This window comes from Xyrauchen texanus, chromosome 44 (genome assembly GCF_025860055.1).
Source record: "Xyrauchen texanus isolate HMW12.3.18 chromosome 44, RBS_HiC_50CHRs, whole genome shotgun sequence".
Lineage (NCBI taxonomy): Eukaryota > Metazoa > Chordata > Actinopteri > Cypriniformes > Catostomidae > Xyrauchen > Xyrauchen texanus.
In genome coordinates this window covers 15,550,605-15,567,631 of record NC_068319.1, presented here as the reverse complement: position 1 = coordinate 15,567,631, position 17,027 = coordinate 15,550,605, and the positions used below count along the sequence as shown (strand labels likewise).

The 17,027-nt window shown below is 36.6% G+C and overlaps 1 protein-coding gene across 1 annotated transcript; it reads left to right on the top strand.

Moving 5' to 3' along the window:
* Positions 1-719: 719 nt before the first annotated feature.
* Positions 720-14,254, top strand: LOC127636896 (four and a half LIM domains protein 1-like). Its single transcript, XM_052117686.1, has 6 exons — positions 720-825; positions 9,058-9,228; positions 10,440-10,614; positions 11,170-11,339; positions 13,276-13,462; positions 13,543-14,254. The coding sequence occupies exons 2-6, from the start codon at positions 9,073-9,075 to the stop codon at positions 13,695-13,697; spliced, it is 843 nt and encodes a 280-aa protein (XP_051973646.1). The 5' UTR covers positions 720-825; positions 9,058-9,072; the 3' UTR covers positions 13,698-14,254.
* Positions 14,255-17,027: the final 2,773 nt, after the last annotated feature.

The window sequence follows — 17,027 nt, the reverse complement described above, 5'->3', positions numbered from 1 at the left end:
AAAACGTGTGGTGGAGGTGGTAAAATTAAATAAATAAGAATCTTACTAAAAGCTGTAATTCTTGAAAAAAAAATCTTTTTTAAACAATAATAGATTTTTTGGGAAAAGGCACTTTTCATTGAGGTCATATGGAGCAATCCTAAGAAAACTTCTTGATCTCCGTGACTCAAAAAATCATGATATTTGTAAAAAAAATAATAATAAATAATAATAATTATCTTTAAAAAATGTTTTACATTTTTTTTAATTAATGATTGAGTACACTGAGATGTATTTAAAGTATTTCAATACCTTTTACTTGATGGTTACACAACTTGATGTGTTTAAGGCTTTTATTTATATTATTTTATTTTTTAGAAAATGCTATCCTAAATGATTTTTCAAAAAATTCTACAAACTTGTATTAAACTAGATTTGTAAAGATGTCTACGTTTTATTATCTTAAACAAAATTATTTGTCAATGACTCACATAATATTCATGACTAAATCTTGAAATACTGAAAAACGCATCCATCCCTCTCGAAATTAAATTGATTCGAATTTCAAATCTTATTGTGGTGAAAATTCTTAATATTCAACTGCTATTGGGAACTCAACGCCAGTGTTAGCTGTTTAATATTAACAAGCAGGTTTTCGCCATTGGTGGCTTTTCGCAGAGCGTTAGCATGACCTAATTTATATTTATTAGCTAATCCTTCGCCATAGTAGGAGGGATAATTTTGCGTTCTGGAATTAAAGGACTGCTGCAGAACCAGTGCAAAGCAGATACAATCTGCTGGCGCGTCAGTGGACAGGATTTTGAGCACCGCGTCCACCAAAAAGAGGTGAGTTAATCTTTTTCTGCTGTACAAGTCAGCGCCAGACAACTCCACTAGAACAAAATATATAAAGACATCAGTAAAGCTAAACTAATTTAACTGGACTCATTTATAAAAAATAAGAATCACAGGTAGCCTACGTGCGCTACATTTTTTCCCAATAAAATGTAGCTGTTTATTAATAAATCTGTCCAATACAAATGTTACCTTTTACATGCATATGCTGCCTTGAAACCTTTATGATCTTGTAACCGTGACTCTATACAGCGCACTGATGTATGTACAGTAAGTTTAAGATGGGGCGTTGTCTACAGGATTTTTCTGCATGCTTTAGATCTAATGTGTTTCAGCCTCTGAAATCTGTTTCTTATTAAAGATATGCACTCCGGATAGCCCCGTGTCCAAGGCATGGGCTGATGGGGTGAGAAGCACTGTCTAAATCATGTACAGAATGGAATTACCCCTTGAGATGATATTATATTCTGAGATCTGTCTTTGATATCCATAACTCGATGTCATTAGGTTTTGCACATTTTGAGGAAGAAAGCACACTGGAAACCCACATGCCATCTCTGGCATGCTTTTTTAAGGGCACACATATTCCCATTTGGACACTTGTTTATTGGCAGAAGTCACTTTGCTTTTTTGATACTAAAGTCAATGGTTTTAAAATCCCCATAAAGGTGAATATATATATATATACACACATTGGACATAAAAAGTTATTGGACACTTTAGCTTAACTTAAAAGCAAACACTTTACAATAAGTTTCCATTTTGTTAACATAGTTAATGCACAAGGTATCAAGTACTTCCAATGAACAGTGTATTTTAACAGTATTAATCTTGGTTAATGTTTTTTATAAAAACATCATTGTTCATTGTTAGTTCATAATGCATTAAGTGAAGTTATTTCTGAGAAAAGTTCCAGCATAATATATCTTTTTTAAGTGCGACTTAAGTGCCCATATATTTTGTGTGGTCACTGATATGAACAGGCTTGTGAGGGTTTCTTTTAAAATGTATTCCACTACAGATTACACAATACATGCTGTAAAATGTCATTTGTAACGTTAGATTACTCAAGGTCAGTAACATATTCTAAATACTTTGGATTACTTCTTCAGCACTGGTAGATTTATTCACTTGTTTTGACTATAAAATCTCTGTCAGTACAGTAAAACAAAATACACATGTTAAAAATACATTGTCTGAAAAACATAAATATCTTATGCAGTGTTGTTTCTAAAACACTATAAATCAAACTGATCTTGTTTTAAGGATTTTTAGATATTTTTACAGGAAAACAATACAAAAATGATCATCAACACTATGATTTTTGCTCTAATATCAAAGATCTTACTAGAAAAAAGAAATTATGATCCAACGTGAATTTTCTTGATAATAAATATGATTGTGTCTGGTGACGTGCATGTAAAATGGCTAGAAATTTTAGCTTAGCTTAAAGCAGACAATTTACACAAGATTTATTTCTATTTCTTCTGCTCCAAACTTACTTCAAACTTACTTCTCTGTCTGCTCATATGAATGTAACACATCATAAGAAAGTGTTTCACCGCTGTTCAGATGCACTTTGGATCGCATCATTTATATGGATAAATGTTTTTCATTAGAAAGGACTGAATATTAAATGAAAAAAATGACAAAAAAAATGCAAAGTAATCTCTTCAGTAATTAAAATACTTTTTGAATGTATCTGTATTCTGATTATTTTATATTTTTTATTTTAAATACGTAATCCCATTACATGTATTCCGTTACTCTCCAACCCTGGATGTAAATAACACCAAGCATAGCTTGGGCATAAACCACTATCAAAACAGGAACTGAAAACCTTGCACATATAGTTTTCCCAAGACAAGTATTGCATTGTATCAAGGGTGCATGAACGGTCTCATGTGTTTGAGTCACAGACTCAGGACTGATTATGAGTCAGGACTTTATCAGAATCTCCTCTTTATTACTTCTGAGCAAGAATAAAAGCAATCTATTGCTCATGTATAATCCATGCTGTTCCAGTTGTGTTTCCATGTAATTATCCACCATTGTCCTGGTTCCAGGAGCAGTTCTGTAGGGACCTGTAAAGCCTTTGCCATTCCCTTAATGTCAGATAAAAAGTGGTTCATTTCCTCCACTTTTTTGCTTATTGAGACCTTTTTAAAAGCATATGTGAAAACATTTATGTAAGAACTCAGGGGATTCATACTCTTTGTTATTATAGCCCACTGTTCTGTGTATATGACTGTACATATTTAACAGCAGATGGGTATCAGTGGCTGCCATAACTTTCTTGTCTCTTTGACATGTACAAATCTTGACGGTTATAAACTGTTTGTGAAGGTTGCTAAGGGAGATGATTGCACAATAGGCATTAGTAGTAAGTAAAAGCGTTGAGATATTCCTGATAATTAGAGCTTATCTTTCTTTATGTTGGCAAAAGTGTCATTCAGTCAGATAAGAATTAAGATATGTAGTCAGCCATTCATTCATGCAAAATAAACTGATCAGGACTATGATGCAAAGCTGTAGCCAAATACATAAATGGACATGAAATATTGATATCAATGGATATCGTTTCATTATGTGAACAACATGACCTTAGGGAAATCGACATGCTACTTCCAAATGTTCATGTACCTTGAAATCGGCCTCATTCTGCTGAATTACTGACAAGTTCCATTCCCCATCAGACATTTTGCATCAATTCAAGTGTTTTCACCTTTCCAGAGCAGTCTTCGAGACATTGGTTCTTGTCCCATGGAAACCAGGAAGTAGTTGCGTTCACATTTTAGTTCTGAAATTAAATTTTTAGTCCTCTAACAGTTAGGTTTAGGGTTGAGGTTTGGTTTAGGGAGTAGGGTTAATAAAATATGCATTTCTGTTGAGTGTATTACATTATTTACAACTGTTTTTGGCACCACCATTTCACCTCAACGATACTTCCATATTCGGCCTCTGGGGGCAGAGGTTTGAATTTCGCATCCTTGTTTCACAGAATGAACGTTACTATGACTACATGTTTGCAAACTAAGTTTTAAGTTACACTGGAGGTGCTACAACAACTGTGTTCTATTCATTTTCACACAAATCACAGATAATATGTCAGTTTATGACTTTATAAACAAATGTTTTGGTCTGATATTGAAAATGTTTTACTCTAACGTATAATTTGAAAAATGCTTGTAATACAGACTCACCTACATTTACATACTTATTCAAGTGTGATTAACTTCTTGGGTAGCTCACCTGATAGAATGTTGGACTTTGGACACGGAGACCGAGACTCAAGCCCTGCCAGTTACGCTAGGAGTAAGTGCCATAGATGTTACACAATGTGACGTGGATGCTTCAGTAAATGTGCTTTTGATATCGAATTTGCTTTTAAAAAACAAAGTTATGTTTAGGTGTTGATTTGGGGTAAGGATGTCTGTAGGGAGGTATGTTCACTCATTAAAACATCCATCTAATATTCGCCTTTAAAACCTCATCTGATTACATAATTTCACTCAATTTTGGTGCCCCCTGCTGGACAGTTCACTGGGAAACTGCAGCCAAACGTGGAATGAAACATGTAATATTTGTTGTTTACGAACTGTATATTTTTTTAGATCAGGCTGGAATTTCAGTAAGCACAGACCGATTTCAGCAACAGAACTTTTGACCTAATGTCGCCAAATTCACAGTGTGATCAGTTTGATGTAAAAATAAAAAGACCATGGAGTTATTTAAGAAACATTAATCTAGCAACGGTCAATTGTACAGTCATTACACAAAAATGTTTGACCGCAGAATGCTGCGAATGACCAATCAGAATCAACTGTTTCAGAGAGACATGTAATTAGTAGCCTATTGTTAGTACAAGGCCACTTATAGAGAAACACTAAAAATGAATTATTTTTGCATCATAATCATTGAATGGTAGTGAAATGTGACCCCTGATTAACCTCAGTGGCCCAAAGAGTGACAGTAGTCTTGTTTAAGCTTCCTCTAATTTGTGAAAGTGTATTTAGAAGTGCAGATCAAGAGGACTAGAGTTACACCGCTGGTCAGCCGTCTCGCCGGTTCTCCTTACCACTGTTTCACAGGCTTCCTGTTTCCAAGATTTCACCACATTCTTTAGCAAGGAGATCATGCCAACATAACACACTTACAAGACCCCTTCAATTTTCCCAGCAGTGTAATGAAGCTGATTCCATTACCATACACAATTCAGATGACTTTTATAGCTAACATATAAAAACACAGCACAACATATGTCTCTCTATTCCGTTTAGAGCATATTGAGAATGTTACATGTGTCTGCTGTTAAAGCGTGCTAATATGTGTGCGGTTTTCGGAGACTGCAGTAATTATTGTGAAAGCGATGTTTCAAGCTAACCAGCAGGTGACATCATAGTCTTGATCCCTTCATTGTAAGTAACAGCATGGCACAGCGGCACAATATTTACGAGTCTACAAAGAAAATAAATAACTCCAGACCAGAAGAGGAAAACATGTTAAGTGCACGCAACAGTATAGTAGTACTAAACAGTACTATTTTTTTCTCAGCTGAAATCTTACAGGCGAGTTCTCAAGTGCTCTCATATCAGACAATGGTTCATGAGCAGTGTGACTCTTCCAATTCCTCTCGTTTGCTTTGGCTGCTACGCTTGCCCAACTGTGATCCAGATGCTGGTGCATGAGGTCATCCTGAAACCGGATTCAAGTCTCAACAGTCTGCCATCTCCCTGGAGATCATATAAAATATCTGACTAAAACAGGGCTTTGTAGTCTGCTAGCCATTACATCACCGGCTGTAAAAATTACCTCTTTCACGCTTATCTGTGGCCCATTTAGTGAGTTTCCTTAAACAGGGTAACTTGAGGGCAAAGTATTTGTTTGCTATAAATTAGGATCTATTGATTAGTGTGTATGCTCCATCATATTAAATTCCCATGAAATCAAAATTCTATTTGCTTTGAAGCCATCTATATGCTAATGTATGCCTCAATATATTCCACTTTCCCCCAGAAAATGGCCAAAAATGTTGATGACTCATCTTGCACTATCCATATTTGTGTCCAATCAAATGCGCTCAACAATGAGAATGTCCCTCCCCCAATACCACCTTCAACCAACTACCAAGTAGCAAATCATGGTTCATGATTGCAACTGATTAAAGCCTATTGTTTGTTTTGTTTTGCTTGAATTGTTTTGTGTTGTTTTGATATATATATATATTCCACTAGATGGCAGAAAGTACTAGAAAAAAAAATTCTCCTCTATCACCTTCCATCACAAATGCCAATCTGAAATGTAGGTGGCGCTCTAATGCATTTTACCCCTCAAAGATGTGCTCGTCCATAGACATGCACCACACCCATTGTTTCATTTAATATTTTGGCCTCTGAGTGGACTAGAAGCTCAATCTAGGTATCATTAGAAAGCTCCTATATAACATTTTATCATCAATAGTCGATAACATATATTTCCGATGATTCGTTAAGCATGATTTTCCTGCTGGTCCGCATATTTTGTTAAAGACATCATGGCCTGTGTACCTCAGTGAGTATTGACACTGACTACCACCCCTGGATTCATGAGTTGGAATCGAATGCATACTGAGTGACTCCAGCCAGGTCTCCTAAGCAACCAAATTGGCCCGGTTGCTAGGGAGGGTAGAGTCACATTGGGTAACATCCTCGTGATCGCAATTAGGAATTCTCGCTCTCAATGGGGTGCGTGGTAAGTTGTGCGTGGATCGCAGAGAGTAGCATAAGCCTCCACATGCGGCATCTCCGCGAGTGTCATGCACAATGAGCCATGTTATAAGATACGTAGATTGACTGTCTCAGAAGCAAAGGCAACTAGGAGACTTGTCCTCCACCACCCGTATTGAGGTGAGTAACTGCGACCCCATAAGGACCTACTAAGTAGTGGAATTTGAGCATTTCAAATTGGGAGAAAAGGGGATAAAAAAGATATATATATTTAAAAAATAAAACTGCCTAGGGTAAAAGCAGATATTAAATCTTACAGCAGCAATCAACCGACACATAAAAGAGATTTTTTGCATTTGATATCTTACAAATATCATATCACACTTCGTGATTCTTTTGAAAATCTTTCAAACTGTGGTATTAGGGCAACAAAATAAACTATACAACCGCATTCCTGAGAATGAGAGCTTTCGTCTATTTAAGAGCTATTAGAAGGTCTTGTTATATTTATATTTATATTTCTACAACATGAACTTTAGGTGCCGCTGATTAGCAACACAAAATTTTTTAGGCCTTATTTTGTTATTTTATGTCAAATAAATGAAGAAATGGTTTCCTATGAAAAGTTCAGATTCTAAGCTTTCCAACAATACCACATATGCCTGACTTGTGTATGCGGAGACTTGAACATTTTGAGCGTAACTTTTTTCGTGAGATAGTGCCCCCTTTTGGACCAGCATAGTTGAAGAGGTTAAGCTATGCTACTCATATGCTGGCGACGTGAGTTTGAATCTGACACATCATATCCTGATTTCATTTATCCCCCATACTGCCCTTTGCATAATGAAAGGCCATAAAATACAACATAAAAAAAACACAAGCCAGTCATTTTTGTGCCTTGAAGATTGGAGGCTGTTGGCTGGATCTGACTCGACACACTGTAGAGAATTATCTAAAATGTGATCTCTAAATGTCTCTCTGGACTGTCATTAAAGTCAACCGAACAGGAAATACAAAACTGAAAAAGTTAGGTTCACTGAGAATCCTGAACAGTATGTTTCAGAAGTCTTCGAACTTTTGGGAAAAGCTAGACATTTTCCAAATCCTGTAAGAGTTGCCAGAGTACTGTATTTGAAATCTACCACTAAATACTTCTCCTGTCCCCGTTTTAAACAAATAAAAAGTAAATAGATTTGCATGAGTAAAACAGTTAGACCAAGCTACCAGACATGATCTAGTGGTTTGTATTTAGATACTGTTTTATAGGACCATGGTTGATGCCGGGAACACAAAGCATACAAAACACTGAAAAATGAAAGCCTGTAAGAAAGAAAATGGGAGTTAACCTTGGCTTTGGCAGTGATTTTTAACATTTAGTTTATGGACTGTTCAGGCCAACTTGCTCATTTGAAACATTGGGAACAACCAGTTTCCTGCTCATAAAGACTGTTGGTTAAGAGCTCAAGTTATGAAGGTAAATTTATCTTTTATTTTTTCTTCAGCCATTAGGACTTTGGTGTGCACCATGTTCTAGATTTCATTAGTTTCAACTGTATACTGAACTGAATAACAGACAGCCAACCAAGAACTCAAACTTCAGCTGGAATGTGTTCAGATCTGCACTTAAAATAATTAACCAGTCATGTAAGCTCATTTTAAAGTGCTCAATTGTCTTTGAGTGTGCGCTTCCCTCTTTTAACGTTGTCAAAGAACTGTTAACATTCCAGATCTCACCACATGCATACCAGACATACTTCTGTATGAATACAGCCAACTGACCCAATCAAATATGTGCCCACATAGAAAACATGCACACTTATTCGTTTTAAGCCTAAGTTTATTTATGCAAAAAGTTAGTATTTCATTCATAGTTAGTGATCGGGAATGGGAATCTGCCCTCATGTCGTTTTAAACGACATTACATGGGAAAGTTCCTGAATAATAAATGTTTCTTCCCATGCTGATTTGTTTTGGTGAGTTAAACAATTTATGTGCTTATTTATTAAACTGGAACTATGTTATTACTGATTAGATTTATCATCTAACTGAAAGAATGATCTTATTTCTTACTTTCATCTTCTCCGCCACTATGACATAACCTGGTTTACTGATAAACTGTACCAGGAATCAGATCAAGATAAGACAGGAATACAATAAAAAACATCTGCTGTATTGTGTACCTGCTGTTGCCTATGGTTACATAGCAATTTGGACTGCTGATGTAATTGTTCTAAGGGAAAACGGAACAAACATGCTCGTATCATTAGATTACCTCACATAGCTGTTTCCTGGGGAAACTATGACCAAACAAAGATCTGTGTGTGTGTGTGTGTGTGTGTGTGTGTGTGTGTGTGTGTGTGTGTGTGAGAGAGAGAAGGAGAGAGCTTTGGTGTGTGCGAGACGTGTTAAAACATTTCCCATGAAAATATCTATTACTTTTTATACGTAAGATATGATCTAATTTTAGGACCTCTTTTTATGAACAGAATGAGTTAATCCATGTTGTTACTTTTTACAGTTTTATTGGGTGACCATGGCAGACCGTTCCAACTGTTTTTACTGTCGCGAGGACCTCGGAGGAAAGAAGTTTGTGAGGAAGGATGAGAAGCAAGTCTGTGTGCGATGCTTCGATAAGTTCTGTGCCAACACCTGCACTGAATGTCGACGCTCAATCAGCACTGACTCTAAGGCACAGTGACATATCTCTATCTGTCAGTTTAGGTTTTTTTTCCATGGGTGGCAGCATTTAAAATGCCATATCATGCCTGGATGCCTGTCTTATGTCGTCCTTATGATATTATATCATATTTAAGCAATAACACACGAGCAAGAGTGCTGTATGGCCCTACATCAGCACGGCTGTGATTTGGCTGCAGGCCAAGTGCCGCAGCAGGTAATCACAGCCGTGCTGATGTAGGGCCATACACCACAATTGCAAGTGTGATATTGCTTATATATAACAGTTCAATGAACAAGTAAACCAAAAAATGCGGAAAACTAAGGACCGTCACAAAATACGCAGTCAACTCAACTACCTCATAACACACAATAATGGTCAAATACATCCTATTTTCTCTGTGTAAAAATAGATGTACGAGTGTGGACCCGCCTTGAATATTTTGCAGTAGCGCAAGAGTCATTCACTATAGAAACTGTTCTCTCCTCCGCCATGTTGATTAGATCTCCTCACAATGCCAAAACTCTGATATTAGCTAAGCCCCTTAAGTATCTTTTTGTTTGTTCCATCTGTTGTGTCTCTCAGCTGTGATAAGCCTTAATGCAGATGCTGTCAGTTTAACTGAATTTCCCAGCTGTAGTGTAGTAGTAGTAGTCCAAGTGATCATGGAGTGACGACGTGACGTGCTGAGTCCTGACTGACGTGCGCAGATTCCATTCACGTCAAACTTAACTGGCTCATAACACATACAAATTGTCTTTTGTAGCCACCTGCAGCCTAAAATATGTAATGTCTCAGGGAAAAATGAAAAGACATACAATTAGCTCTTTTACACATCTGCGCTGCTCTTACACTTTAATTTAGAACGCCACAAACATAAGCGGAGTGATTGAAAAAGTGAAGTGTGGAACCACATGGACATGGAACCACTCATGGAACATCTCTTGTCAAATCCGATTGAGGACTGAAACTAACTGGGTTTATAAGGGATATTATATTCAGGGATATTAACTTTTTGGCTCATCAGCCACTGTGGCTAGTTGTGTTACAAGGTCACCACAAAAACTGATAAAGCACTGATAGCACACCTACATCACCCAGATGTCTATTTGATGTGTATGTTTATATCTGAAAGAAGCATTTTTAACATTGCTCATCTGCAATATGTCAACGTATATTATATTATAATTTATTTATCACAGTCTTGGGTAATCTCTTAATAGGAGGTCCACCATAAGGGGCAGTACTGGCACTCGGATTGTTTCCGATGTGCCAAATGCTATAAGAACCTGGCTAAGGAGTCCTTCAGCATCAAGGATGACAGGATCCTGTGTGGAAAGTGTAGCTCACGTGAGGATGCCCCTCGCTGCCATGGCTGCTACAAGCCCATACTGGCAGGTACGTGACAAATAGTTTCCGCACCTTTGACTTCGGGAGCTCAAAGCAACGATTAAGGCTTATTCTCTCTATGATGCAAGTCAGAGACTCTATAGATGTTCTTCTGGTACTGAGCTTTGTGGATGAGAACATTTCGGTGAAGCAATTCAAACTCTTTAGCCCTCCACAAGACTTAACTTGACTTTAAGAAATCATCTGTTAAGACATCACTCTCAAGATCTTGTGCTTGGATGTCTGTCTAAAACTCATTTTACATGTAATGATTTCTGGATATCCACCATAATGAATATTAAAAGCCAATTGAACGTCTTAAATGAGGAAGAACATTTTAGAGCATTTTGAAAGTCTCAGGCACAGCAAACCAATCTTCAATTTGAACTTGGAGCCTGAAGGGGTTATACTGTATATGGACCTGATTTGTGAGGCATTATGAAAAGGATAGTTTTCATTAGGGTGAAATAAAGGTTTATATAGGTGAAAGTAAATTTTAGCACCTAATTTATGGATAATATATGAATGTGTTTTTTATTCTTTCCTCGCATGTGTTTGATAAAGGGACTGAGAATGTGGAATACAAAGGCAACTCATGGCATGATGAGTGTTTCACCTGCTATCAGTGTAAAAAGCCAATCGGCTCCAAAAGTTTCCTTACAAAAAATGACAATATCTACTGCAGCCCTTGCCACGAGAAGAAATTTGCCAAGCAATGTGCTTGCTGCAAAAAGGTGAGAGACTAAAGGATCATTTATGTTAAGCATTTGTTTTAAAGACATAGGTTAGTGCAGATTCTGTGAATGGTATGGATGGATATCATGTCCATTAACTTAATTTTTTTTTTTAAACAATAGAAATGTAATATACCAAGTAATTTTAGTGCCTTCACTATTTAGTTCTAAATGTCTACTGTGTGACAAATACATTTATTCCATGTAGTACAAATACTTCATGTAGTTTCTCAATTAACATTGTATTAAAAATGGAGCTGTCATGTCAAAACAAGAGCTTTTCGCTGTTCTTTTATATAACATTCTGTTAAATGAAAAGTAATGTCTTAATTTACAGGAATGTTCCGGGTTCAATACAAGTTAAGCTCAGTTGACAGCGTTTGTGGCATGATGTTGCCACAAAAAACAATTTAGACTCACCCTGTTTCTTTAAAAAGCAAAAATCAAGGCTTTAGTGAGGCACCTATAATGGAAGTGAATGGGGCCAATTTTTGGAGGGTATATTAGTAAAGATTGAACATTTTACAGCTATTTTCCCCAGCAATATCAATTTGCCAGTACTTATCTCCTATTTGTTTTTTAATCAGACTATTTGAATTGATCAGATACTATCTATGTAAAGATTGAACATAAGAACAACAAACAAAATATGTATAAACTTACCGATCTTGAGTGGAGTCTGATGGCTCTTCATCTGGTAGCTTTTCATTGTTGATGGGTTTTCGAGTGGGGGGGGGGGTCGTCAAACTGGTTCACCAAACCTTAAAGCCCAGTAACCCACCCAGTTCCGGTCGGTAATCTATCCCTGCATGCGCCCAAATGTTAGATGTTGCACCATGAAGTAACATTATTTATTAAGATATAACTTTGTTTTCAAAGACTATATCTTGAAATTCCCTTGGCAAAATGTATTTATCTTTGCCAGCTGGTAGGTAGCTGTGCAGTGTGTAAACCTCATTCCCCTGACCTCAAGAGGCGCATTAGTGACTGACACTAGAGGCTGCAGCCTCACACGCAGACACGCCGGTTCAAAACCCATTCGAAGCAGTTCGAGCAGGACCGGTTACACAGACATAAATCTAAACTAAACAATTTTGCTTCTCAGAAAAACTTTTAAATCATTTTAAAGGTGTTTTTATTGAGAAGTTCAATATTTAGTATTTAAAACAAAAATGATAAAAATTCTTTGTGCAGCATAGTCTGATATCATCAGATTACTCCGATTTTCTATTTGACTGGTATTTTGAATGGCAAATGTACTTTTCATAATGTTTTTATTAGACTAGAATTGGGGTTTCATTGCAATGAGGGTCAGGATGAAGTGAGGCTGGCAGCAGATTGCTGTACCTGTTTGCAGCTGTACAATACTGCTTCTGATGAGACAGGACTCTCAAATGGTTCGTTCCACTACTGAATGTGTCCATCAGAGCCTGTCTTTTAGCTACTGTCCGTTTTACTGAGCCATTTCACGTCAATCATAGTCAAATGTGCATCGCATTACGGAAAATCTTTATTCAAAGGCTGTACTTATCTAAGAAATGTTTTTAGTTACTGTATGTTCCTCGGAAAGTATGGAAAGTTCTCCAAACGCAGCACATCCCAAACCAATATTTCCCTTTTCCAGCTTACATTTGAATGCATTTTCAATTAGTTACATACAAATAGTTTAGCCTCCTTTAGGCTAGATACAAATTACTTATGTTTCAAGTGCTTAACAACATACTTTTTTTATTTAAATATGAATTAAATAAAAATCTGAGTTTAGAATCCATCTGTTCAGTTCATTATTTGTCCAGCCGGTTCACACACACCAGTAAAAGTGTGCGTACGCAACATTATGCCACAAATGCTGTCGATTGAGCTTATTTTGTATTGAAGCCGAAATATTCCTTTAAAATGTAAAAGGTTTGCGAGTGCATTGCTGTTCTTTCTCCAGTCCATTACCACAGGAGGTGTGAATTACCAGGACCAGCCATGGCACTCTGAGTGCTTTGTGTGTTCCTCCTGCCGAAAGCCTTTGGCTGGCACCAGTTTCACCTCCCACGAGGAAAAGGTCTACTGTGTGGACTGCTACAAATGCACTGTGGCCAAGAAGTGCACCAGCTGCAATAACCCCATAACAGGTTTGAATTCACACACCTTGGGTCACTGACATCCATTATTCTTTCATTTTCAAAGAAATTAACTTTTTCTCACCCCACAGGATTTGGAAAGGCTACGAACGTTGTGAACTACCAGGATGGCTCTTGGCACGAGTACTGTTTTAACTGTAAGAAGTGCTCCCTCAACCTGGCAGACAAGCGCTTTGTATCTCACAATGGAGAAATATACTGCACTGACTGCTCCAAGAAAGTGTAAGACAAGAAAAATATCAACATTCATTCAAATTTATAACAAAATCCCATTTAAATATCTTGATGTATTGACTAGGGCTTCTGTTCTGTTGGCTCTGGCATCTTTATGAGGGGAGTGTGATATTTCCTGTGACTAATGTAAAGTTTGCTTAGAGGCTTTGGTGGGAAAACGTCATCCTCACTCTTTCCAAAAGAAAGATAGTGATAGGTTGACAGACAGGTGAAGGAAAGTGTTCATCAGGAGGGTAAAGTCTGTTCTTTGGAATTTCCTTGTGCATCTGTGTTTCAAAATTTAATTGTGGCTTAATATGTTTTGAACTTGTAATGACTTGTAATCATTTCAGTAGCCTGCTACTAAAAAAACCTATACTGATTCTGTTATCAAAAATGTTGTTCTTGTTGTTTGTTTGTCCTCTTAATCAAATTACACGTCATTGTTATTAACGTGTTGTTTTAGTTAACCTTGTATGATTTGAAAAGAAATAAAGCAATAAAATAAAATAAAGTTTGGGTTCTGAAAAAAGAGAAAATAAACGTCTCACTGTGTGTGTGAAAAACCTGCTTTTGTGTAACTGTCATATGCATTTACCAGACAACAGCGACATCTGCCGGTCAGTGAAGATTTAAAAAAAAAAAAAATAATACATTAGATTTCGTGTTGTTTCTCACCAAAGCTTATCGTAATCTTTCATAACAATCATGAAATAATTTATTAGACATCTCTGTTATAATTTTGTGTCCTTTTGACGCTTGAAGATGTGTTCATCATAAACTGCCATTGTGTGACATCACTGAGCACAATTTGTTTTTACAATTTCTCCTTTTGTGTTAAGAAAAAGTAAGTCATAGAGGTTATAACAATGCAGGAGTTGAGTAAACAATGACTGGATTTTCATTTTGGGTGAACTAATCTTTTTAATACACATTTAGCAATTTTTCTAGCATTCTAAATAGGATATTTGTATGGAAATGCAATGAGTAATTTGAAGACCTCAGACTAAATTGCTCTATATTTATAAATTACAGTCTGTATTATGTTAGAAGTGCATATATGGGGAGAATGTGAATAAAACAATAGAATATGTTTAGGGCTAAACAATGCAGCAACCATAAAAATATAATAATAATAAAATACAAATTTAGTGATAGACCTTTTTCACAGTAGTGCCATACTTCATTTTTTATGCAGAGGGATAGACTTAATGGTGCTATATGTAATATTTTTACTGTAGTTATTCATAAAATGACCATAATATGTCATTAGAGAATTAGGAAACATGCTAATGTTGAAATTCTGGCTTCTCTGATAACAATGCTACAGACAGTATATTCTACTTTAAAGTTTCCAATACCATTCCGGGCCGGAATTTCTGTTTATGTTTTGGCCTGTGTGTTCCCGCCCATTCAATAATAGTATTTCCACACCGCCGGGTTGCCAGATTTGAACAAGTTAGCAGGCAAACAACACCCTGCTGTAGCCATGGAAGCCAGCAAACAAACTGGATCAGAGATAACAGATTCCACCTGACATAAAAAGCCTCACCATCCGTCTAAAAACCACCATGACCAGAGGCGTAGTAAAACAAGGATAAATATTGGAGATGCCTTTGTAAAATGGAGACAGCTTAAAGCCCAGAATCCTTTAAAATGGATCCTGAGTTGGCTAATTTGTGTATCAACATTCTGGCAACCTGTATGAGCTTCGGGTCTGGGGCGGGGCAGACAACTCTCCAATATTTTGAATTTGAACTGCAGTACTCATTTCAGATGCTTGTTTTCAATCTTACATATAGCACTTTTAAGCTCCAAGGTCACATATCATTTTTCACAACTTCTGTTTTTTTGGAGAATTTTTGTCTTCTGCAATTTCTTGGAGAAAACAAAAATCGTCAGCAGAACGATTCAAAAGGTCAGTCTATCACTTGTTAAGTGCCCAATAAATCACTGTCCCACTATAACACCAAATTGTGGTCATCAGTCAAAATATGATACACAAATTTAATGTATCTATAAAATATAGGGGGGGAAAGTAGTGATTTATCGATATATGACTGCATCAATAAAAAGCGACAACTAACATGATACAACTAATATTATTTTTCATTACCCAAGGGTTTTACATCTTGTAGACAAGTTGAGCAAAATAAAGCACTTTTCCAAATATATCTATAAGAGTATTCCTTACCTTGATCAGAAAATATAACAATTAAAATCACAGCCAGATTTCCGTTGTCCATTGCCGAGCGGGAAAAACTGGATTGAGCAAATGGTGCATTTAGACCGGAAATGCTTTTTAATTTAAAACGAAGTACTTGCCTTAAAGCTACACAATGTAACTAATTTTTTTGGTTACAAAATAACAAAATGTTATTAATGAGAGAGTGCAACAAAAATCCATCTTCCAAACCATGTCTTCACTTCCCCAAATACACTTTGATAAACCTATATTACTATATTTTAGAGCTGTCAGACGGATTTCCATGCATGTCATGTCATATCCGTACAAAGAGAAAATAAGCTCTGTGTGGGAGTAGTGTGAAGCTGAACGTTTTTTGTCACAACGAACAAGAAAAATTGACCATGGATCATTCAAAACAGCAAGCCACTGGGGAATCACCTGTTGTAAAAGCAAAGAAACCCCGAACAGATCAGACTCTACAAGCAAAAATGGAAAGCGACAGAGTCCGTAATAAAACCTGAATCAACATCGGCTTGGCTTCTCAGAGGTGGCGACAACTCAGAGATCTGAAAGGATTTAAAAGTGACCCAGAGATGGCTTTTTTCTTACTCAACAGGTAAGATATTATTTTGATATTGTTTATTTATAGTTGTGTAATCACACACACTTGTGTGTGTGTGTTTGTGTTTGTAGTGAAATACAATAATTATACTGTAATCGGTTCCGAACTTCTCACTTGCAAGCACACATGTGTATTTTTCTTCATTACGGCAATAATTTATTAGATAGATATGGCACTTACCTGCTCAGATGACATGTTTTCGGATATCCGTCTTTTCCTTTATTTCTGTATTTATTTGTCCATTCACTCTGATAAGATGTCCTGTATCAATGTGTACACTGGTGCCTTGAACCACATTCATCCGCGCAGAGGAGCAGAGCTGAACCAAAACAATGTTCTTCTGCAAGACAGATGCAGTTTTATTTTTTAACCGCTAGAGGGCCAAAAGTTACATAGTGTGGCTATAAAAGTGATGTAAGTGATCTTTCATGGAAAGGTATGCAAAACATGTTCCTACTCCCTGAAAGATATCACTGAAATAAGTGTCATTAGATTTCTTACCAGTCTCTGTGACAGCACTAGACTTTGTAAAC

Excerpts from the sequence above, each read along its gene's own strand:
- LOC127636896 (XM_052117686.1), top strand. The coding sequence starts at position 9,073 with ATGGCAGACCGTTCCAACTGTTTTTACTGTCGCGAGGACCTCGGAGGA. Across the intron at positions 11,340-13,275 it reads AATGTGCTTGCTGCAAAAAG|TCCATTACCACAGGAGGTGT; the intron begins GTGAGAGACTAA and ends TTCTTTCTCCAG. Across the intron at positions 13,463-13,542 it reads CTGCAATAACCCCATAACAG|GATTTGGAAAGGCTACGAAC; the intron begins GTTTGAATTCAC and ends CTCACCCCACAG.